This window comes from Tamandua tetradactyla, chromosome 1 (genome assembly GCF_023851605.1).
Source record: "Tamandua tetradactyla isolate mTamTet1 chromosome 1, mTamTet1.pri, whole genome shotgun sequence".
Lineage (NCBI taxonomy): Eukaryota > Metazoa > Chordata > Mammalia > Pilosa > Myrmecophagidae > Tamandua > Tamandua tetradactyla.
Window position 1 is genome coordinate 5,132,195 of NC_135327.1, and position 22,879 is coordinate 5,155,073.

Below are 22,879 nucleotides of genomic sequence, written 5' to 3' on the forward strand. Positions count from 1 at the left end.
CCGCCGGCCCGGCCCTGAGAGCACCCACGGCCGCTGCTTTCCTGCACACGTGGCCTGGGAAGGGGACTCGGGCTGGGCTGAAACTGGGGTGTGAAGGAACTGGGGTGGGGGTGGGCTGCGTCTGGCCGCTCAGCACCCCCTTCTCAGACTGACGCCAGCGTCAGACAGAATCAACTCACCCACTTCCTTTGGGGTGTCTTCCCCAGGAAAGCCACTCCAGGACTGTAGCACCCCCATCGCCTCCCCTCCCCACCCCCCCGCTGCATCCACAAGCCCCGCACAGCACCTGGGAAACGGCAGCCTCCCTGGGTTTCCCCCACGGACAGAGAGGACCTTGGCATCCCAGTCATATGGTGCAGGCACTGCCTTGTCCTCTGTGAATGGCCCAAGATGCCTTCCGAACTTCTCCAGCTCTCTGTCCCTGCCCCCTTGCCAGATCTGGGACTTACTTCCCATCCATAAGAATAAAGAAAGACTTGTCAATAGCACAGAAGTCTCATATGTTTCAACCCAACCCCTATCTTCCCTTCTCTTAGCAGCCGTTCACTCATTTTCCCTTTGGGGACCAGCACTCCCCAACCATCCGCTCATGAGGGGCTGTGACCCAGCTCCATGGGGGCCCACGCTGAGGTTGGCCGCGAGACACAACCCCGAGGCTTTTGCCAGTTCCGTGAACAAGGGCTCTCCTTCCGCTGGGATGGTCTGGCTGGAAGGTCTTGACGCCATGTCTGCCCCCCAGGGACGGCGTGCCCGAGGGCCACGCGGGAGGAAGTTAGTCTATCACCTGGATCCAGCCAGGCCTGAAGAAGCCTCAGCTTCCCACAGACAACCCCCCCCCCCCTTTTTTTTTCCTTAAGCCGTTTGAGTTGGATTTTTTTCTTTTTTTAACTGAGAATTCCTGAGAAACACCAACACATTTGGAGACTTCAAAGAGTGGCAATAAATTAGCTACATCCTACCCAACTTCAAAATGTAAACGTGATTTTATTTAATGCCTTTTACCCATCACAAAGTACTGCCCCCTTCCCAGAGCCCCCTCTTCCTAGGAAGCAGGACGGCGGCGCTGTCCCCACGGCGTCAGGGAAGGGCTCATAGCCAGAGTGCGCAGCTTCCCAACACCCCAAGCCGCCTCCCGCACTAAAGGTCAGAGAATGATTGTCCCCCCAAAGCACAACTTGGAGAAGAGAGTGCCTGAATTAGACCCACCAACTGCCCCCACATGCCAGTTTAAAAAAACCAAACCAACGACTAAGAAAAACACCAACACAGGTACAAGAGCATAATGCCGGAATAATGAGATTAGTCCATAAATTAAAGAGAAAAAAAAAAAAAAAGCCTCCGCCCCTCCACACCACCAGCCCTCCCCTCGAACCGGCCACTCCTTGCTTTTGTCCTGTGGCCCTTGTTGGGAAGTCTGGACTCAGCCACCCCTTGTTCCCAGGCGCGACATTCAGACGGCACGGACGGAATCCTCGCTGCTCGGGAGCCTGGGCACATCCCAACGCCCGCTGTCCAGCACCCGGGTCCCTGGGTGTCCGCGGCCTGGTGGCTGCGACGTGTCCGGCCATGCCAGGCGACCGGCCGGTGCTGCTATAAATACTCCAGCTCCAGGGCGTGCCTCAAGGCCTCCAGGTCAGCGTGGCAGGATATCCTCCAGAAGGGCATGTTGTGCTGCAAAACAAGACGGCAGCTGCAGTTAGGGCCCTGCCGCCCGCAGCACCCCTGCCCCCCACCCCTGCACCTGTGCTCACCGCTGGGCGCGCTCGGTGGCGGAGCGTGGGGGACAGCCAAGGGCTTACAAGGAAGCCTGTCTGTGCCTCTGCCCCTGGGCTGGACAGGTGTGACTCTGGTTATTTGTGGCGGGCCCAGGCCATACCTGACGGCTTGTGCTGGCAGATGAGAGCAGAGCCAGCCGTGGCACGTGACCTTAGGGCCGGGCGCTGGCCACACCTGGCCACACCTGAGCTCCAAGCGTGCGTTCAGGGGGCTGAGCCGGGTGCCGCCAGCCTGACCTCCCAGCAAAGGAGGGGGCTGGAGACTGAGTTCAACTGCGTGGGCTGAGTCCACCTGTCACGCCCAGGTAATGAAACCCCAATAAGTGCCCTGGACAGCGGAGCTCAGCACAGCTTCCCTTATTGAAAACAGACACTGACGTGCCTGGCAGGTGACTTGTCCACGAGCTGAGGACAAGAAAGGTCAGCATTTGAGAACCTCCCAGAGCTCACCCTGTTCGTCCCTTCTTACTTGTGTCCTTTTCACCATAATAAAACTGACCCTAAGTATCGCGCTTTTCTGAGTTCTGGGAGTTGTCCTAGCTAATCATTGATCCTGAGCGGGTGGAGGGTTCCTGGGACTTGCAGTTGGGTTGGACGTGGATGCAGTTACATGCAGGAGGCATTCCCACACCGTGAGGCACGCCAGGCCACAGGCCCAGACCCCACGCCGCCCCCCAGGGCTGGTTCTGACTGGCTGGGGTCTGTGCGCGCAGGTGGTCACAGTGGACCCCCTCCCACGTGGGCACAGGCAGCACCGACAGGTGTGCAGTGAGGAGACGATCCTGTGAATAAAGTGTTTTCACTCCGGCTCCTAGAAGGAGGGGATCTTGGCCAGGTCCTGTGGGGAGGGTCTTGAGACCCTCCCCAACTCTTGCTAAACTCCGTTTTGAACAAACCGATCTCTGAGCGTCTCCGCTATAAAATACCATTAGTTTGTTTTCTTTGTAGCTTTTGTTTTTCATCTTTTCCCTTTTTTGCCAGCAGGTGATGCTTGCTTTATGTTCATGGTCACGATGTCAAGTTTTCAGTGTCAAGTAAAAAGGAGTGGCCCGAAAGGAGGACATTAAGTAGCCAATAGTACAGGCAGTGGATGGACACCCCAAATGCTGTGGCTGGCACAGAAGTGGCGTGTGGATTATGGCGAGGACCGCTGAGGTGGAGCAGGAAATTTGTGAAATGTTCCTAGAGCAGGATGAATCAGAGCAAGAGTGCCCAGTCCAAAGCTCCGCTCTCCCATCCTCAGCTGTGTGACTTGGGCAATTTAGTTTGCTGCTTTGTCTGTAAAATGAGGATAATGCCTGCCGCATACACAGCGCCTGGCACGTACTAAGCACTCAATAAACACGGGCTGCTATCGTGAATGCGTCTCCAGTCCTAATGGACAAATCCATATAAATGCAGGACAAACTGTCTATATGATGTGCAGATATATGTAAGGATGTGTTTGGAGGTTTTCGGCAGCTTCAAAAAGCATAAATAAGGCTAAATCATGAAAAGGGTGAAAAAAAAAACCACCATTAAGGCAGGTGTAAATAAAATGTCATGGGAACCAGTGAGACGGAGCAGCCTTTTTGGTAGTCCCAATGAGGGGTGCTGTGTGGTGTCCCGGAGGAGGGCTGCAGGAGAAGTGAGCCATGGAGGATGGGGGCTCCAAAGTTGGCAGGTCGCAAGGGAAGGGGGTGGCGGGCAGGGCGCCGCTGGGGGAACCAAGGGCTGCGAGGGCTGGGACAGGGGGCCTGGAACCCGAGCATGTGTGCTCATGTGTAAACGCAGGTGAGTGCATGTGCCCCCACAGGCATGTGTACGTGGGCGGGCACACGTGTGGGAAGGAGAGAGGAGTGGAGAAAGGCCAGTTGAGTAAAATTCTTATCTGTCACGATGCAGTTTGGATTTTATTGTGTAAGAGCCTGTGATACCTGATTTAAAAAAATTATTGAGGTGAAATCCACGTAATGCAAAATTACCCATTTTAAAGGGAACACAATCGGTGGCATTTACTGCATTCATAATGTTGTGCAAGCACCACCCCTGGTTCCAGAACATTCCATCACTCCAAAGTAAAACCCTGTACCCAGGAAGCAGTTTCTCCCCATCCCCAGCCAACCAGCAATCTGCATTCTGTCTCCATGGGACCCAGTGTTTTAAATAATCCTTTTATATACTTCCATTATTGAGCCAGACACGGCAAGGGGCTTTATGCTTATCTCACTGAATAACCAAAACCAAACCAAAACCCCCAAAAGCAACATTTTGCAAGTGGGGATTGTAAATAGAAGAAGAGAGAAGAGAAAGTGACAAGCCAGTAATAATAAAATCACTAACATTTGTTAAGTGCTTACTATGCGCCATGCCCTGGGCGAGCCATTTTACATGCATCACCTTTTCAACAGTCCTCTGAGAGAGGTGCTATCTTTAGTCCCATTTTACAGATGAGGAGACTGAGGCACAGGGGAAAAGAGCCAGGACTTGAGCTCAGGCGACTGACTGCAGAGAAGGAATTCACCTGCATTTTTTTTTTCCGCATGGGCAGGCACCGGGAATTGAACCCGGGTCTCTGGCCTGGCAGGCGAGAACTCTGCCACTGAGCCACCGTGGCCCACCCTCACCTGCATTTTTATCATTGGAAAATTTCATTTTTGGTAAGACTGTACCCTGCCCGACAGCCATCCTGCCTTCTTTCTTGCTCACGGAACCCTGAACCTGGAGCACCACGTCCAGACGCCCAGGATGGGTCGTGGCTGCGATAACCCAGTATGAGAATCCCTGCCCTGTTTGCCGGGTTTTCGTCTGGATTTGTCCGTGTGACCCCTCAAGCCAATGAGGAAGTCAGCTGAGGCTTTTGGAAAAGGCTTTCCCCCACGATTAGAGAGAGAGAAAAGGAGAACCCCTTTCTGCCTTCCCTTCCCTTCCTATCTGGATGCTGTCGGGTTAGTGTGTGATGTCTGGTGCTGCAGTGGCCATTCTGTGATCATGGAGCAACAAAACAGAAAATAAAAAGCCAAAGATGGTGAGGAAGACGGAGCAAAGGGACAGAAAGGGTGCTTGGTCACTAAGCCAACCCATCCTGTTACAACTAATGTTAGTGAGCAAGCGTAGAGCCGCCATCACATGGGTCTCCCCTAGTCACTGTCCCTTCGATTACCGAGTGGACAGACGGTGCTTGGCGAATGCACGGACACACATGGGAGGCTCTTTTACACAGGCTGGAAAATGCAGCCTCTCAGCTCCCGGAGCTCACCCAGGCCGTCTCATTTCTGGGGCTCTGTTCTGCACAGCCCTGTCCACCCCTGCCCTGCCGCCCTGGGTGGTCACCATAAAGGCCCCCACAGACGTCCCCGCCCGGACTTCAGGACCTGCAGGGGGCCACCTGGCACGGCAAAGTGCCGAGGCGGGCGTGGTTGGGGCAAGGGGGGTTCTGGACTGGGAGATGACCCTGGACCGTCCAGGGCCCCGAAGTAATTACGGGCTCCTCATGGGGGAAAGAGGGAGGCAGGAGAGGTGGGGTCAGGGGGTCAGAGAAGGAGACCTGAGGACGGAAGGATGGAGTCACAGGGAGGGAAGGGAAGGGAAGAGGCTGCGCCACTGGTGTGGAGGGTGGAGGGAGGGCCGCAAGTGAGGAGTGCAGCGTCTCCCCAGGCGGGGGAGCAAGCGGGGTCTCCCCCAGAGCCCCACAAGAGCCGGCCCTGCCGGCCCGCTTTAGACCTCTGACCCCCAGAATGGACGGTCAGTGGCCACGCCGTGTGTTGAGCCACCAGGCGGGCAGTGGTTTGCTTCAGCAGGAAGAGGAGACGGACGTGGGGCTCGGCTCCCTCCTCTCCCCCAGGTGTGGTGCTCCTGTCCCCGGCAGCCCCAGGGCCTCCCCAGCTCCACCCCGGTGTGGTTTTCGCAGGGCCTGAGTGGAAGGATGTGTGGTCCCCATCCTCTTTGCCCACCTCGTCCTCTCTGCCTGCGCGGCTGCCAAGGCCACGGCCTGGACCGCAGACCCAAGGGCAGCCGATGTGGCGGCGTCGGATGGGAGGGCCCGGACCCTGGCGGATGTGCAGGACAGACGGACAGGAGAGCAGTGAGAGCCCTGTTGGGCCAGCGGTGCTCCCTCTGCCCCCTCCTCCCACGCCCCCTCCTCCCCCCCAGGCCCCCTTCCAGGAGGTCTCCCTGGTACAGCAGCGGCAGCTGTACTTTAATCCAGAGGGACAGCAGTGGCCCCTCTGGCCCTTTCCTGTCACTCAGTGGACTCCAGGAAAAGGCTTCGAAAAGCCCCGGACTGACTGCTTTACATATGTGACCTTTAACCCCCACTTCGCAGTCCCAGGAAGAGGGCACGTCTATTGTCAGCCCATTTTCCAGATAAGGAAGCTGAGGCTCACAGAGTTATGCAGCTGGAACAATGGCCCGCTGCGAGGAAGGGACAGAGCCCACAGTTGGTCATGGGGCCGTTTTCCGTGGACAGGTGGGCAGTGGCCTCAACCACAGCCCTTTTCGGCCTTTGCCAAAAAGCAACAAATCCAAGAAACCCACTGCCCTGGGGTCGGGGGGGGCTCCTTCTGTGCTCGCGTCTGGTCTCCCGGGGGCGGGGCCTTCTGTGGCTGCTCAGTGCCATGTCCCCAGGTGAGACGGACACAGGTAAACCCACAGGTGAGTGCCATGAAGGACACATCAGAGAGGCTAGGGTAGGAGGCAGCTGGGTGGGGTCAGCCTTCCAAGGGTGGCCAGGGAAAGCCTCTCTGGGGTGCGGGTGGCATTTAACAATGAGCAGGAGGAAGCCATGCCAAGGTTGGGGGGGGGGGGGCGTCCAGGCGGAAGATGCAGCCAGTGTAAAGGCCCTGAGAGCTATGCTGACCCCTGCGACTCTGGGTCCCAGCACAGACGAGGGGCCCGAGAAATCTTTGCTGGAGGAGTGAAAAGAGGGGAGGGGAAAGCGAGTTTTTCAAGCAAGCCATCAATGAACCCGTTTCTCCCTCTTTTGTTCTGTAGCTTCTCAACAACTCCCAGCTCAGGGAAAGCAGAAAATGATGAATCTCGGAAACAGACACAAGCTCTTGGACTCCTGGTTCGTCTCCAGCTCCCCTTGCCCTCTCGCCGCTCACCCCTGAGCCTGCCCTCCCCTGCTCCAACTTCAACTGCAAAGCCAATCCTGCCCCCCTCCAGAGAGTGCAATTCATTTCTCTGTGAGAAAATGAGCAAAACTGCAAAAACCTGTCTCAGTCTCCCCAACCCCAGGCTCAATGGCTCCACAGTGTTGAGGATTTAGCACTTGCGGAGAGGTGGAGACAAATGACCCACTGAAATGGAGATATTAACAGCACTGTCATCACCACCAGCCCAAGACCCCCACCCTGTCGCCATGGATGGAGGTGCTCAGGTGTCCAGTGGCTGGGGCTAATGGCTCCCATCCATCAGACCAGCAGACAGCCTTCTCACTAATGAGCCGGGGCCTCTGCCTCACATACCCTGGCTGAGTGATTTTTCGGGGAGCTCAGTGGGCGGCCCCACTCTTGCCTGGGGTGTGGATCAACAGCTTTTGAGACCCCCACATCCCCTCTCTCCTCCCCACCAGGTATGAGGAGCAATGCATAGGTGGGCTTGCAGGTTCCTGCTGTGTGACATTAGGTAAATGGATTAACCACTCTGAGCCTTAAATCCCTCCTCTATAAAATGGGATGTAATGATACCCACCTTGCCGGTGGTAGTGAGGATCGAACATGATGATGATGTCATAATGAACAGTTGTGGTTAAGGCATGGAGTTGGGTTGGGCACCTCAGGGTGCCAGTCCCAGACTGACCACATGCCATCTGTGATCAGACTGCCGGCTACCCCCAACCTCCGTTCTCCCCTTCTCTCTCAGAAGAGACTCCCACTTTCAAGCTGGGCACCTGGTGGCTAGGACTAAAGGGCACATCTAGCTTCCCTTAGCAAGTGGGATCAGAGGATTAAAATCTGGCACTGGAGTTTAGCACTGTGGCCTACAGGGGACGGGGTGTGCTCGCCCTTCCTTCCCCCTGTACTGCTGCTGGGGGAATGTGGATGGTGGGGGGGCACCCAGGCTGCGCCCACTCACTACAAGCACCCACGCCACACTCCCCAGAATCTGGGTGGCCGAGGCTGGCCCCACCGAGACCCACTGACCCGTGGGAGGCCACCCCAGCACACGTGCAGCCTGCTCTCCGCTACGTGCTCTCCCCACGGGCTCTGGGCAAACAACAGCACAAGCGCCCATGTCGTGTGCAAACTGGCTTTTTCCTGGGGTCCACAGACTGCGAAGACCCCCTCTGAACGTCTAAAGGTTGTCCTGCCCTCTGTCAGCCCCGTCCCCAGACATGGGGAGTGACAGCAGAGCTACTGCTCCCGAGAGGTGACCATGCCCGGGACCCTCTGCCGGCCCTTCTCAGTGGCTGGGAGGCAGGTCTTCCTGTCACCCTCATTTGCCACATAAGGAAAAGCAGCTCAGAGAGGTGGCGGCATCTGGTGAAGACCACACAGCCAGAAATGGAGAGTCATGGATTCGGGGCAAACCACGCTCCCCTGGTCTCACGCCTCTGTGGGAGCAGAGCCCGAGCACCTCCCTTGCCTCTCCCTTGTCCGGGCCGTGTCTGGAAAGATGACCGTCAGACCAGTGCTTCTCAAAGGGGAAAAGTCCGTCCCCCCTAGGGTCAGGATGAAATTTCTAGAAGTGTGTTTTTGACTGTCAACGACTCAGGGATACTGCAGGGGAGTCAGGGATGCCAGGCGTCCCACACCTTCGACCTGCGTGGTTTCCCCACGTCTCACCTACATTCAGTATGTGCAAGACCCGCTTATAATGCCTGAGCCGGGACTCCACAGAAGCACCAAGTACCTCTTGCAGAGTTTCAATGAGGCTTGTATTTTCTAGGAACGCAACTCGGCTTCCCTGAGATTTGTTCAGAAGCTTTCCATGAGTCAATCAGCTCAAAACCCCTGCCTGGGCTGCAGCACGTCCCACGGGGCACGAGGGGCCCAAAGCCCACCCCGGAAGCAGCGCCACTGGGCTGCTGCACTTCATCTTCGTCGGCTGTGCCCCACACGTGCACACTGAACTGCACGTGCGATTAATGTCAACAGCCTTCCCTTTATTTCCCCACGAGAGCACCATTCAGTGTTGATTTTTGGACCCCATGGTTATGAGCAGGTTTATTTTCCAACAGTATTTCATTCCAGGATAGTAAAGGGGACATTTCAAAGTATTTGCTGCCCTGCCTGTGTGCCTGGCTGGCTGGGGGGAGGGGGACTCCCGGCCTCTGGGCCTCCGTGCCTGCCCTTCCAGCCGAGAGTGCAAGGACAGGTGCGAGGGAGCCGGAGCTTCTCCAAACCAGCCTGGTTATAAGCAAAACTTAATTTCGCATCCCTGTCACATACTTAGGCAGAGAGTGTTCAGTTCTGAACCTAGGAGAGGAGAGAGGGTTTCAGGAACCCCCTAAACCTGGCCCGGCCAGGCAGTCCCCCGCCCCAGCCATGCTCTGCTCACCATTTCCAAAGCACCCCTAACTCCTGAGGCAGCGCAGGCGGTAACCCACGTGACAATCTGACAATTCTTGGGATTTGCCGCCACCCTTGTTGCCACATCCTGGGGTGTCACCATATTCCTTTTATTTGCTTCTTATTTTTTTCCTTTTTTTCTTATTTACTTCTTATTTTTTTCCTAAACCAACTCATTTCTCAAGTTAAAGAAATGTGTCTAAAGAAGTGCTGCTCAGAGTTAAGGCCGAGGTTCCCCCGATGGCCTCAGGCAGCCCCCCGTGCCCCTCCTGCCCCCGTGCTCCTCCTGCCCCCCACTGCGCCCCTCCTGCCCTCTGCAGCCAGCTGAGCCCTCAGCCCTTCTGCTCCTGCCCCCCACCGCTGTGTCCCTTGGGCTCTCCTGCCTCTCCTGGTCCTGGTTCAGATGTCACCTTGCAGTGAGGCCTTCCGTGACCACCCCCAGGAGCCCCCAGGGGCTGTGAGCATGGACAGGGCAGGGCCACGACCGCCTGCGCACAGCAGGATCCCAGTGCGGAGAAGGGGGCGCGGGAGGCACTGCTGACGGGGCCTGCCCTGGGCTGCGGCGTCGGTGGCTGAGCACACATCACGTGGGCAACTGCTCCGTGAGTGGGGACAGCGGCCCCCGGCAGGGGTGGTCAGGGCTGTGCTGGCTGGAAGGGCAGGGTCGGGGTCGGACAGGCGTTCCTCTCCTAGGAGCCGAGGCAGAGGGCCACAGGGTGAGTCCCCGCGGGCTTCCAGGAGGAGGCAGCAATGCCAAGGCTTTCTAAGCTCCCTTCTCCCAGCCCTCTCGCTGCACAGGGGCTCCTTTTTCTTGGGGGCTTCATCTGCTGAGAGCCTTAATGTCTTTTTGTGTTTCCTCGGTATTTGCTGCGAAGGGGGGATGGGGGAAACCAGGCCCCCCAAATTAAGCTCTGTGACATTAACAATCTACTTCCCAGGCCTCTGGGTGGGGGGTGGCAGGGCATCTGGGATGCTGTTGACAGGCCCAGACCCTGGGATCTCGGCAGCTGTTTCTTTTCCGAGAACAGAGCTGTGGCCACCAGAGCCCCCTGCCTCTCTCCTCACGAGGCTGAGATCACAAAAGTGGGATTTTCTTTTTCATTAGCTTAATGCTGTCTTTATTAACTGGGAAGGGTTCCTGGAACATATGATCAGTAAGCATTAAATGCAGCACACACACGTGCGCAGCCCCCAGGCAGCCCGCCCTGCCCCCGGGCTCCTTGAGGAGCTGTCCCAGAAACAATCCAGGGCTACCAGGGGCCGCAGCCAAAGGCAGGAGCCGCAGAAGGAAATTGCTCAGGATGCTTCTGCGATTTGCAAATGGGATGGCCTAGCAAGAAGGAGTCTGGGAAGGAGAGCCCAGGGGCAGTGGGTGGTGGGGGAGGGCTGTTAAAGGGCCCCTGGAGACCTGGAGTCAGACTTGGAAGCCGAGGGACAGGCAGCCAGGGAGCCGGAAGGAAATACCTTTTTCGCTCCTTGCTCCTCTTCGACCCCGTCACCGATGACGATGTAGACGGCCTTCCTGCCAAACCTCTGCATTATCCGCTCAAAGCAGCTCTCCTTCCCTGTGCACGGGGACCAAGGACAGAGAACAGCTCCGTGAGGCCCTGGACTGGGCCGAATAGCCGCCACTATCCCCAGGGGAAGGATGAGGACACTGGGGCACAGAGAGGTTAAGGAGCCCTCCGGGGCCACACAGCAGGAGAGGCAGGGCAGAGCTGGGGTGGGCCTGGTGCGGCGGCAGCCTGCTCATGGGCCCACGTTACTGATGAGGGATCGGAGGCTCTCGGGGTGAAGCCAGTTGCCCAGGATCACAGCGCCGGGAAGGGGGCACGTGGGCCCCACACCGCAGCCCGGGCAGCCGCGGAGACGCCCCCGGGCACCTGCTGTGGCTGCCTCCATGGCCCCTCTTTCTGCTCGCCTTCTTCCCAGATAGCTGGGCAGTAGCACAGACCCGGAGCCGCCCGAGTCACATCTTTTCTCATCATGATTGTGTCAGCAAGGTTGAGTAACCATCATAACAGGGAACATAACAGTAATAGCAACCACAGCTCCGCTTATTGAGCTTTCTTCTTTTTTTTAGAAATAAAAAGAAAGCAGAAAAAAATCATACATACCATCCCCCTTACCCCTCCCTTTCATGGACCACTAGCATTTCAATCTACTAAATTTATTTTACATTTGTTCCCCCCATTTATTTATTTTTAATCCATATGTTTTACTTATCTGTCCATACCGTAGATAAAAGGAGCATCAGACACAAGGTTTTCACAATCACACAGTCACACTGTGAAAGCTACATCATTATACAATCATATTCAAGAAACATGGCTGCTGGAACACAGCTTGACATTTTGAGGCAGTTCCCTCCAGCCTACTGAGCTTTCTTCTAAGTGCTTTGCCGACATCAGGGTTTCTCACCCTCAGCCCTCCTGACACTTCAGGCAGGGTGACGCATTGCTGGGGGGCTGCCCCTGCACCTCAAGGTGTCTAGTAGCATTCCTGGTCTCTTCCCACGGGAGCCAGGAGCATCTTCCCAGTTCTAACACCCTGAAATGTCTCCAGACATTGCTAAATGTTCCCTCACATCACCCCAGGGGGGGAAGCACTGAGCGACAATAATTCTTTTTTTTTGTAAGGGTAGGCACCGGGAATTGAACCCAGGTCTCCGGCGTGGCAGGCGAGAACTCTGCCTGCTGAGCCACCGCGGCCTGCCCTACAATAATTCATTTAATCACTGCAACAATCCTTATGACATGGGAATCAATATAATCCCCATTTTAGAGGTGAAGAAACTGAGGCTGAGCCAGGCTGGTGCGCGTTGCAGAGGAGGGGAGAGTGGCGGGAGTGACCCTAACACTGCTGCCTCGTGTGAGCGTCTGGACCCCTCTGCTGGGTGGTGCCGCCTGCTGCACACTGCTTCATTTTATCCCGTGATGAAGGTCCATTTTACAGGCAGGGAAACCGAGGAGGAGAGAGGTGAAGCCAGCCGCTTTCAGGCACCCAGCTAGTAAGTACAGAGCCAGGACTGCAAGCCAGGGGACTGGGCAGTGAGCCGCCTGTTGTGCCATCCAGGGGCCAGCTCTGCTGCAGACAGCGGATCCCCACCGTGTCCTGTGAGGGGACACAGTGTGAGCAGAGGCTGCATCGACACAGTGGACAGAACTGCATCCTGAGCTCACAGAATCACACCTCCTCACCCTCTGCATCACACAGGGTTTGGCCTGGCCTCCTGCACAGCTTTCATCTGTCATGAGAAGAGCGTCCTGGATGGCTGCTGGTTCCAGAAGCAGGGCTATGTGGGACAGACCTGATCCTGGACTCGAGACCAGCAGAGCCACAGCTGACCCCCAGACCCAGGAGTGAGAAATGAAGGCTGGTTGTTTTAAGCCACCAAGGGTCGGGGATGTTTGTCACGCAGCATTATCACAGCAGAAACCTATTTATTTATTTATTTTTAAACTATGATTTTCAAATTAAAACAGGGAGCTAGAGGCCAGAGTCTTGTCCTATCTCAACTCTGACTACTTTTGGCTGTCTGATCCCACAGGCTCCCCAAGTGGGAAATAAGAGGGTCTGGTGGCATTTGAGTCCTCTGACAGAGAAACAGAATCTGTGGGTTAAATGAAAGGTTTAGATGTGCCTGGACTAGGGTTGCCTTCTTGAGAAATTTGAAGTTAAAAGGTTCTACGGTCAAATAAAACGTTGTTTAAAAATCTTCTTTACTTCAGGACTTAATGAAGACTTTGATATCCTCATGTTCATTGTGAGTTTTCCAAAGTTACCTGACCATTGAGCGCTTTGTTCATAAATCATCTCTTGAGAAATGCTACCCTGTGTTTCTCAAACATTCCAGAGCCTCCTTCACAAACACCTGACCACATGTGAGGAATACTGTCCTCTAATACTCTCTTAAAATCAACCCACACTTATTTTGTACTTAAATAAAATTCATTTAAATCGGGAACAGAAATGCTGCAAATTTCTGGTTGTTAAATTCTCATAATCTGAGGAAGGCTCTGAGCCTGAGACTTGTTTTCTTTGTTCACCAGTGAGATCAGCAGGTATTAGAGAGGTGTCAAGATGAGCTAGCTGTGGCAGTTAGGTTCAGGTGTCAACTAGGCCAGGTGAAGGCACATAGTTCTATCGCTGCACACATGTGCCAATGGCATGTGAACCTCAGCTGTTGCTGATTACATCTGCAGTTGGCTAGGAGGCGTGCCTGCTGCAATGAATGACGTTTGACTTAATTGGCTGGTGCTTAAATGAGAGACTCAACGTAGCACAGCCCAAGCAGCTCAGCACACCTCATCTCAGCCCTCGCAGCTCAGCCCTTGCAGCTCAGCCCAGGCCTTTGGAGATGCAGAAAGGAATCACCCTGGGGAAAGTTGTTGGAACCCAGAGGCCTGGAGAGAAGGTCAGCAGAGATCACCCTGTGCCTTCCCACGTAAGAAAGAACCTCAGCTGAAAGTTGTTAGCTGCCTTTCCTCTGAAGAACTAACAAAATAAATCCCCTTTTATTAAAAGCCAATCCGTCGAGCAGGCCACGGTGGCTCAGCAGGCAAGGATGCTTGCCTGCCATGCCAGAGGACCCAGGTTCGATTCCTGGTGCCTGCCCATGTTTAAAAAAAAAAAAAAAAAAAAAGCCAATCCGTCTCTGGTGTGTTGCATTCTGGCAGCTAGCAAACTAGAACACTAGCACTAACCTAAAACTCTCCTTGAAAGAGAATTAAAAAAAAGAGGATAATTTTCTATGTATTTCAGGTGTACTACATTTAAATTGCCTCATATACCATGCTCTACGGGATGTCTCTCTCCTTTCTCAGTAATAGAATTTGTGCGTTTCAGCCAGGCTCATGGCCCCTCCCTGAAGACCACATTTCCCAGCTTCCTTTGCAGCTATTTGGTCATGTTTGAGCTGGGACCAACAGGAGGTGAGTAGACGTGATGTGTCGCTTTCTGAGTCTCGGCCTTAAAATATTCCTTCCTGGGAGCAGTGGAAAAATAAAACGGGTCATCCAGGTTCCTAAATGACTTTGAGAAGAGGGTTGCTCCAACATCCAGGATCACTCACCTCTGGTTTGTTATACGAGAGGAAGGAATGAGCTTTGTTTTCTTATTTAAGTCCTTGCATTTTGGGACATTTTGTTACAGCAGCTTTGCTTGTCCCCTTACCCACACTTTGGAAAACTGGTCCCAACCAGTTTCTCTAGAAGCAGAGTTTGGAAAGACAAGTGGGTTATTTGGGGGATCTGAGGTTCGGCTGTGGACAAGTTCCTTAAACTTCCCATACGCAGGTGGGCAGGCAGCCCCCCACCCGCCACATGTCCCTGAGGTCCGGGTTCTCCCCACCTGTCTTGGTTGCGCTGTAGATGTTCTCAATAGGAAACACGGAGCCCAGTCCATACAGCAGGACTTTGGCCAGGGCGGGAATCAGCTGAGTGGTGGTGACCAGCACGTTGACACAGTTGGGCCTGAAGACAAAAGAGACCGGGGGGTCAGCACTCAGAGGTACAACGTGGCCAGGATGCTCACCGCCTCCTGTAAGCCTGCAGTGGCGGGAGGTTTGGTGGGCTTTGCAGGCTCTGGCTAAGTCATCTGGGGTACAGCAGGGACCAGGTATCCTCCAGTTGTTCCTTTGTTTTAAGCCTGAGGCTGCCTGACACATTGAAATTTTCTTATTTTGAAAGCAAGTACTTATTTCAAGGATCAGACACTCACATCATATAGGGGCCAGACAGTGTGAACGAGTGATATGGAATAAGCATACGACAAGGAGGGAGGAGGCATCTGTGGTAATCTGGAGAGCACTTGACCATTCAAATCTTTTGAGAGATTCAGAAACCTGAAATCACGAGAACTTTCCCAGTCTTTGAGACACAGTGTGGGGCAATGAGACAGCAGCAGGAGGGACTCTGTCCACGGGATGTCACTTTCAGTCATTCACCTGTGGGGTCACGGGATTTTTAGCCGCCAGTGCAGGGGAGTTTTTTGTTCTTTGGGCCAGAACATCTTATTTAAAAAAAAAAGGGGCAATTTATTGGGGAGCCTTGCATGAGCCTGGGTCCTCCTCACCTCATCTCAGTTGACCTGAGAAGCCCTATAAAATGGTTCGCAGGGACAGTGCTGTGACTGGTGGGTGTTCTGGGCAGAGGACGGGACAAGATGGACCTTCTGTACTAAGGGTCTCACCCCTGCTGGACCCTGACAGATATCTGGGGCTGTCTGCTCAGCTATGTTTCCAGACATCCGCCGTGTCTTGCATACCTCAGTTTGATCCAATGTCTGGGAAGTGTGCAAGTGAGCATGTGGGGAGTCCAATCCCCCCAGCTGTGGAAATGGAACCACCCACCACCCTTGGCTGGGAGAAGGGAGTACGGGGGTCCCACTTACCGAGAGTTGATGAGGTTTAGGGCCTTCAGGGAATGGGTCAGCCAGAGGTCAGTCAGGGCTTCCAGCTCGGCTCTGAGCTGGAGCCAGGTCTCCCTTTTGGGGGCGCCCATCAAGCCTGCGGACCGGGGAAATGAAGATGCGGGGGCCATCACTTTAGAAAGGCCAAAGGGCAGGGGTGGGCAGGGGTAGGGAGGGGAGTCTGGCCACCACGCCGTGAGGGTTCAAGTCAGATGCCACCCAAGGTCAACTTCAGTCCAGCTGCCCCCTTAATCCTAATCGGAGACCGATCACGCCACCATCCATCCAATTGCCTCCATCCACCCACCCAGCAAAGGCTTCAGGAGAGCCCACTGTGTGCTCAGGACAGCGCTGAACACACAGAGATGCACAGAACATGCAGATCACAGAGCTTACACGGTCATGGCAGAGAGAGAGGAAAAAAAAGTAAAAAACAACGATGAGCATTTACTGAGTGCTTCCTATGTGCAGGGCCCTGTATCTTTAACATGATTTATGTCATTTCATTCTCACAGTGACCCTGAAGGTGGACACTATTTTTATTTCTATTTTCCAGATGAAGGAACGGAGGCTTTACGAGGACACATGGCTTGCTAGCAGTAGGGAGGGGATGGTTTTGGCATGCAGGTGGCTGACCTCTAGAGCTGACTCTGTGGATATTTCTAAATGTATCATTCCTTCAGCCTTCGATGCTCTTAAGATAAAGAGCAGATTCCACAGACTGATCCCATCCCTGCCTGATCTACAGCCTCATCTCCTGCCCAGGCCCTGCTGTCCTTTCATTCCAACCTGAGTGGACTCCTCTTTATCCCTTGGAACACCAAGTGTGTTCCTGCCTCAGGGCCTTTGCACACCCTATTTTGGAACCTGGATTGCTGCTTTCTTCTAAGCCTCCTCTTGTTGCTTCTTTCCCCCTTTACCCCACATTTGGGCCTCATCTTAAATAGCATTTATATTGGAAGGCCTATCCTGGTCTCCCAGGCTGGGTCAGATCTCTCTGTTTCATCCTCTCTCGACACACTGGACGTCTTCTTCACAGCACGTCTCACAACTACAATTAGTGTGTGGCCAGTGCTCAATGTCATCTCTGCCTTAGACTGCAAGCTCTGCGAGGGCAGGGACCTAGTCAGTCTTCTTCTCTACCACGTCCCAGCCTCTGCAGCAAGGGTTGCCACGTGCTGTGGTGCTGAGTCAGTATGTGCTGGAGGAAGAATGAATTTGTTGGGACAAAATGCTGTCATTTTCCCGTGCTATTCAGACATCTTTTCAACATCGAAGACCCCAGCTGTCTTCCCTGTGGGGATTCACATAATCCTGCTCTCAACCCTAGGAATTGGGCAGCACTGCTTGCCCCATCTTACACACGAGGAAACAGAAGCACAGAGTGATCAAGTAACTGGCTCAGGGTCACACAGGAAGTGGCAGAGAAAGGTCTGAAATCAGGCCAAGGACTCTGAGCCACACCCCGGCCTCCCAGATGTCAAATTTTAAGCATTTTCTCTCTTTACCCTGCAGACGCCCCTTTTCTGAGCAACCTCCTAGAAGCCCCCAGTTCAGAGTCCTGGGCTCTGTGGGGATCCCCAGGCTGGAGGCATCAGCCCTGCCCGGGGGAAACAGCCCCTGTCCAGCTAGGGCAGGTGTGGGGGCAGGGCGGTGGTATCCTGCCAGGAGCGAGCTCTGGTGCCTGCTGACACCTCAGGGAATTTCCCCTCAGCTTATGGGAAAGCAAAGCAGCCCGACAGCAGTCCCGGGCATTTCCCAAGGCTTAACCTAGATGGGGAGCAGACGTCCCGCCGGCAGACTCCATCCCTGCCTCCCCCAGTCCCAACACACCCTGCTCCCCTCCTCTGTCCATGAGAGGCCAGCATCAAACCCCAAGGTGAGCAGGCAGGGCTGACCCCCAACCCCAGGGCTGATTTGGACACGAGAGGAATAGGGTGTGGCCAGCGAGTTCTGCTGCCTGGGTTGTGAGATGCTGGGTAATGCTGGGCAGGTTACTCAACCTCTCTGATTTCAGTTCCACCTCCATACCACAGGGATGGTAAAAGCTCTTACTTTCTAGCGGTACTGGGAAGAGTAAGTGATGCCATGAAAAGCCCTAAGACCCAGGCTGGCACAGAGTAAGCCCTCAGTGAGTGTGAGCTATGCCAGCATTGAAATCAACAACTGGGCCAACGAGTTGGGACCCAGAGACAGACAGGACAGAAAATCTGTCCTGAAGAAGCTGGTGGTTTAGCCTCGGAGAGTAGAGAAACAGGGGAACTCAGAAGATTCCCAGGTAAACCAAAAAGGAGCCAATGATAACTTCTATTTATTGAGCACCTACTATATGCCAGGCCCCATCTCATGCCTTTGTAAGTATTAACAATAAACCTCCCTATAACCCAGGGAATTACTTTTATCCCCATTTCACAGACCTAGAAACTGAGATTGATTATGTATCTTGCCTCTGGTCACAAAGCTAGAAAGTGGCAGAGCTGGGGCAGGAACCTGGTTCTGTCCAGTTTCCTGGATTCTTCCTGCGGCTCTATTCTTTGTTGGGACAGCAGGAGAGTTCTAGAAGCTTTTGGGGTTCAAAGGTAAACATATGGGGCAGATACTATTAGCTGCCTATTGAGCTCTTTCCCTTTGTGGACTGGGAGCTGGTTCTGGATACTGTGACAACAAAACAAACACCCCCCGACATTGCCCTGGAGGGAACAGTATCACCTCCCGTTGAGATCCCACTGGCCTAGAGAATTTCAGAAACAGTGACCCAGGCCTGGCCACTGGCGAGCCATCCCTGCCCACAGCCCTATCCAGACTTCCTGTTCAGTGCGGTCAACAAACGCGCCCCTGGTGCAGAAGCAGGCGGGTCTCACCCTGGCTGCACACGCCAGCCACCCAGGGGATGTGAAGGAGCCTGCTGCCCAGGCCAGGGAGTGGGAGCCGGAGGCAGGGCCGGAACTCCCCAGGTGGTTCCCACAGGAGCCAAGGTTAAAAATCAGCGCCCTCCTGCGCGCCTGCAACGTGAGTGCTGACACTCGTCACCTGGGGACCTCGTGAAGGGTGCTGCCCGGACCCAGGTGCCCGGGGTTGGGGGGGGGAGAGGGCTAGGGTCTGCATATTGACAGGTGCCCAGGGAGGCTGCTGGGCCCCCCGAGGCTTGGAGGCGGTGGTGCTGGGCTGGGGCCAGGGGCTCTGTCTTTCCGACAGGTCCCCAGGTGACGCTGGGACCCCACGGGGGGGCCTGGGCTGCCAGGGACCGAGCCCCCCTCCCGGGATCCCCGGGGTGCCGGCTTCCTCTCGGCCCCCGCGCCCCGCTCACCGCCCACGTTGTCGCGGTAGGCGTTGTACATCTCCTTCACCCGCCGGTAGCGGAAGGCCAGCTTCCTCATCCAGTCCACGCCGCCGTGCACGCCGGCGCCCAGGCACAGGGCGGGCCCCGGCGCCGAGCTGTGGAAGCCGTCGGCCGAGAAGTTGTAAGTGCTGCGGGCGGGGCGGACAGAGGGGCGCGGAGAGCCGGGGTTGGTGCGGGGCTGGGGGCGCGCGCGGCAGCCCCAGCTCCCGGGGGGGGCCCGTCCGTGCATCCTCCCCCCCCCCCCCACGTGCACAGCGGGCTGTGCGTGCGTGTGCACATTTGGGGGAACCAGGACCACTGCTTTCATTCGCTTCCCCAAGAACGTGGCGGCTTTGCTCCTGCCTAATCAGCACGCCCCGCCCTTCCTTTTGGCATTAAGGGGCGTCTCTTTTCTTCTGGGGACCCTTCGCTGGGCCCTGCATGCAGAGGCCGGGGCAGGCCGAGCCCCTCTCCCGCCAGCGTTTGAAGCCGGGAGGGAGTTCCAAAGCAAGGCTGGAGCTGGCCCAACCTGACAGAGGAGGGTCCCCAGATCTGCCCTGGTCCAGGTCCCTTCTAGGGCCCGACTGCACTCTCTTTCCTCCATTCTGAGAGCAGCAACTTGTCCTGCCACAAAGGTGCCCTCTTTATATTTGCTGGGGAAAGGGGAACCCCCAGCTTTCTGGGGAACAGTATTTCCCTTCCCTTCACCAAGAAGCTGTGCTCCCATAGGGTTTTTTTATTTTGTATGCTGTTCGGCAGGGGTCACATTTTATTGTTTTTCCATGTGAGTATCCCCTTATTGCAGCACCATTTGTTGAATTTTTTGTTTGTTTGTTTGGGAAGTGCATGGGCCAGGAATCGAACCCAGGTCTCCTGCATGGCCGGTGAGAATTCTGCCACTGAACTGCCTTCGCACCCCCTGCTCCTGTAGGTTTTTAGAGTCAGGGGAGAAACACCAGTGAGGTAACACCGCAAGGAAAATCCAGGAAGAGAGTTCTGCAGGGTCCACCGAAAGCCCTAAGACAAAAGTGAAAGCCTCTTCAGAGAAGAAGACTGGAAGGAAATATCAGCACGGTGCCCTGGCTGTCTCAGGGAGTGAGCTCTTTATACTATTTTGTTGTTTTTAAATTTCCTATAATTTAACAGTGAAAAAAAAAAATGAAGAGAAGCGATGCAGTAGGAGTGAAGTAACCTGCGGAAACCGGGTCTCGTGTGTGCATGTGTGCACGGTGGGCTGTTTGGCATCTGCGGGTCACTTGCCACCTGCCTGTCACCCACTGCTCCCGGGGAGGGCGGGTCTCGCTGCCTGTGTGGGAAGCTCTCCCAGGGACGCTGCCCTGCCATGGGTGGCACCTACCCCCTCGGACCCACAGGAACCTCAAGCTCACAGCACACTCCACCTCAGGGCTTCGTGGGGGCACCCAGGGCTGGCCGGACCCCCGAGGGCCTGGCAGGAGGTGCTGGCTTCCCTCTAGTCTAGGTCGTGGGATAGTCCCAGGGACACCGAGAGGTGGCTGCAGTCCTTCTTCAGACACGTTAAATTGTTGGCTATTACAGGACCAAGAGCCTGGTGTTCAGAGACTGGTGGGGGGAGGTTTACACACACGACTATGTTACATGTGTGAGCATGCATACACATCCATATACACCTGTGTAATTCTATATGCATATTATTTATATGCTTATACATATGTAAGTGTATGTGTATACAGTGCATATACCCATGTGTATACCTGTACATACTGTATAGATGCAGGTATGCTTATATGCACACACACTTACACATATGTACACATATATCCCTACATATTTTTGTGTGTATGTGCATATGTGAACACGTAACATCTATCCAAGTGTGGTAGTTAGATTCAGTTGTCAACTTGGCCAGGTGAAAGCACCTAGTTCTGTTGCTGTGGACATGAGCCAATGGTAGGTGAATCTCATCTGTTGCTAATTACATCCGCAGTCGGCTAGGAGGCGTGTCTGCTGCAATGAGTGACGTTTAACTTAATTGGCTTGTGCTTAAATGAGAGAATGCAATGTAGCACAGTCTAGCAGCTTGGCATTCCTCATCTCAGCACTTGCAGCTCAGCCCGGGCCCTTGGAGATGGAGAAAGAAATCACCCCGGGGAAAGTTGTTGGAACCCAGGGGCCTGGAGAGAACACCAGCAGAGACCATCCTGTGCCTTCCACGTAAGAAAGAACCTCAGTGGAAAGTTAGCTGCCTTTCCTCTGAAGAACCAACAAAATAAATCCCCTTTTATTAAAAGCCAATCCGTCTCTGGTGTGTTGCATTCCGGCAGCTAGCAAACTAGAACACCAAATATAAATGATGGTGTGCTGGTTTGAATCTGTGGTGGGCCCCAAAAAGGCCATGTCCTTTAATCCTCATCCAATATTGCTGGGTGGGAGCATTTTTATTATCCATGGAGATGTGACCCACCCAATGGCGAGTGGTAACTTTTGATCAGATAGCTTCCATGGAGTTGTGACTCCACCCATTAATCCTTTAAAAGAGGAAACATGTTGGAGAGAGTCCCTTTTTGTAGAGCCACGAGGAAGCCAGCAGATGCTGCCATGTTCGCCATGCGCCCTTCCAACTGGGAGAGAAACATTCAAAGTCATCGGCCTTCTTGAACCAAGGTGTCTTTTCCTGGATACCTTAGATTGGACGTTTCTATGGACTTGTTTTAATTGGGACATTTTCTCAGCCTTAGAACTATAAACTAGCAACTTATTAAATTCCCCTTTTTAAAAGCCATTTTGTTTCTGGTATATTGCATTGCAGCAGCTAGCAAACTAGAACCGACAGTGGACAGTGTGTACACATATGCATACATGTATACATATCCTATAATTATTTTTTTCTAGTGCAATTGCATTTCAGGTCACTGCCAGCTGTGGTGGAGCATTTTAAACAAAAAAATCTACATATTACAAGTGACATAGAGCTTCCATTCAACCTCAATTGTTAAAAGTAGTTTTTTTCAAGAAGTGTAGTGACATTATTTTTTGCAAATACTCTGATGTTTCACATCAGTTAAAAGTACTTCAGGGTGGGCCATAGTGGCTCAGCAGGCAGAATTCTCACCTGCCATGCCAGAAACCTGGGTTCGAATTCTGGTGCCTGCCCATGCCAAACAAACAAACAAAACTTCAGATGCTATTTGTGTGTGAGCACTGTAGGAGATGCTGTATGTGCTAATTTATTAAATGTAGAATTTTGAAACCATTAGTTTTTTCCGAATTCCCTTTGCCACGGGTTCGTTTTTTAACATATGGTGGTCTTGAGGTCCAGAAGTGGTCTGAGCCACTTCTGACCTCGTGCTTCTCCAAGGGGTGTCAGTAGGTGGCTGTGAGGTTTGCTTTACCCAGCCAAGGAGGGTCAGCGAGTGGGTGAGGCTGGAGGAAGAGGCTCCCCAAATTAAGTCAGACATAGTCTTGGTGTTAGGAGAATGCCAAATGGGTTGCAAACACAAGGTTCTGGTTGTATTGTTGACATCCCTTTTCAACGTGAAAAAGTTAGAATGCACATAGCCCAAAACTCCTATAGACTGGGAGAAGGAGCAAAGGAGAAGGAGGCGTCATAACCAAGAAGGTAGGATTTCAGAAGCGAGTGTAACTGCTGAATCATTAGGATGATATTTCTTTTAGCCTCCAGTGTGTTGGAGCAGCTAGAAGGAAAAACTTGAAAATGTGGAATGGTAACCCATATCAAACTTTGAAATCTGGTCTGTAATTACTTATTAAAATGTACTTTGAAAATTATTTCAAATGTACTTTTTTGGTATATATGCTATATTTCACAATAAAAAAAACATAAAAAAAAAAAACCCCACAAGGTTCTAGGAAAAATCTCTGAGCGGCTACATCATCTCATC

The 22,879-nt window shown here is 53.8% G+C and overlaps 1 protein-coding gene across 1 annotated transcript in view; it reads right to left on the bottom strand.

Annotated features, from left to right (window-relative positions):
* Nucleotides 1-1,065: 1,065 nt before the first annotated feature.
* The window catches only part of EYA2 (EYA transcriptional coactivator and phosphatase 2), a 310,794-nt gene continuing 288,980 nt past the window's right edge, over nt 1,066-22,879 (bottom strand). The window contains exons 12-16 of the mRNA XM_077167750.1: nt 18,987-19,147; nt 15,662-15,776; nt 14,621-14,742; nt 10,733-10,833; nt 1,066-1,671 (exon numbers count right to left, since the gene is read on the bottom strand). Coding sequence (XP_077023865.1) covers nt 1,591-1,671; nt 10,733-10,833; nt 14,621-14,742; nt 15,662-15,776; nt 18,987-19,147 — 580 coding nt within the window. The 3' untranslated portion in view covers nt 1,066-1,590. The remainder of the gene's footprint in view (nt 1,672-10,732; nt 10,834-14,620; nt 14,743-15,661; nt 15,777-18,986; nt 19,148-22,879) is intronic.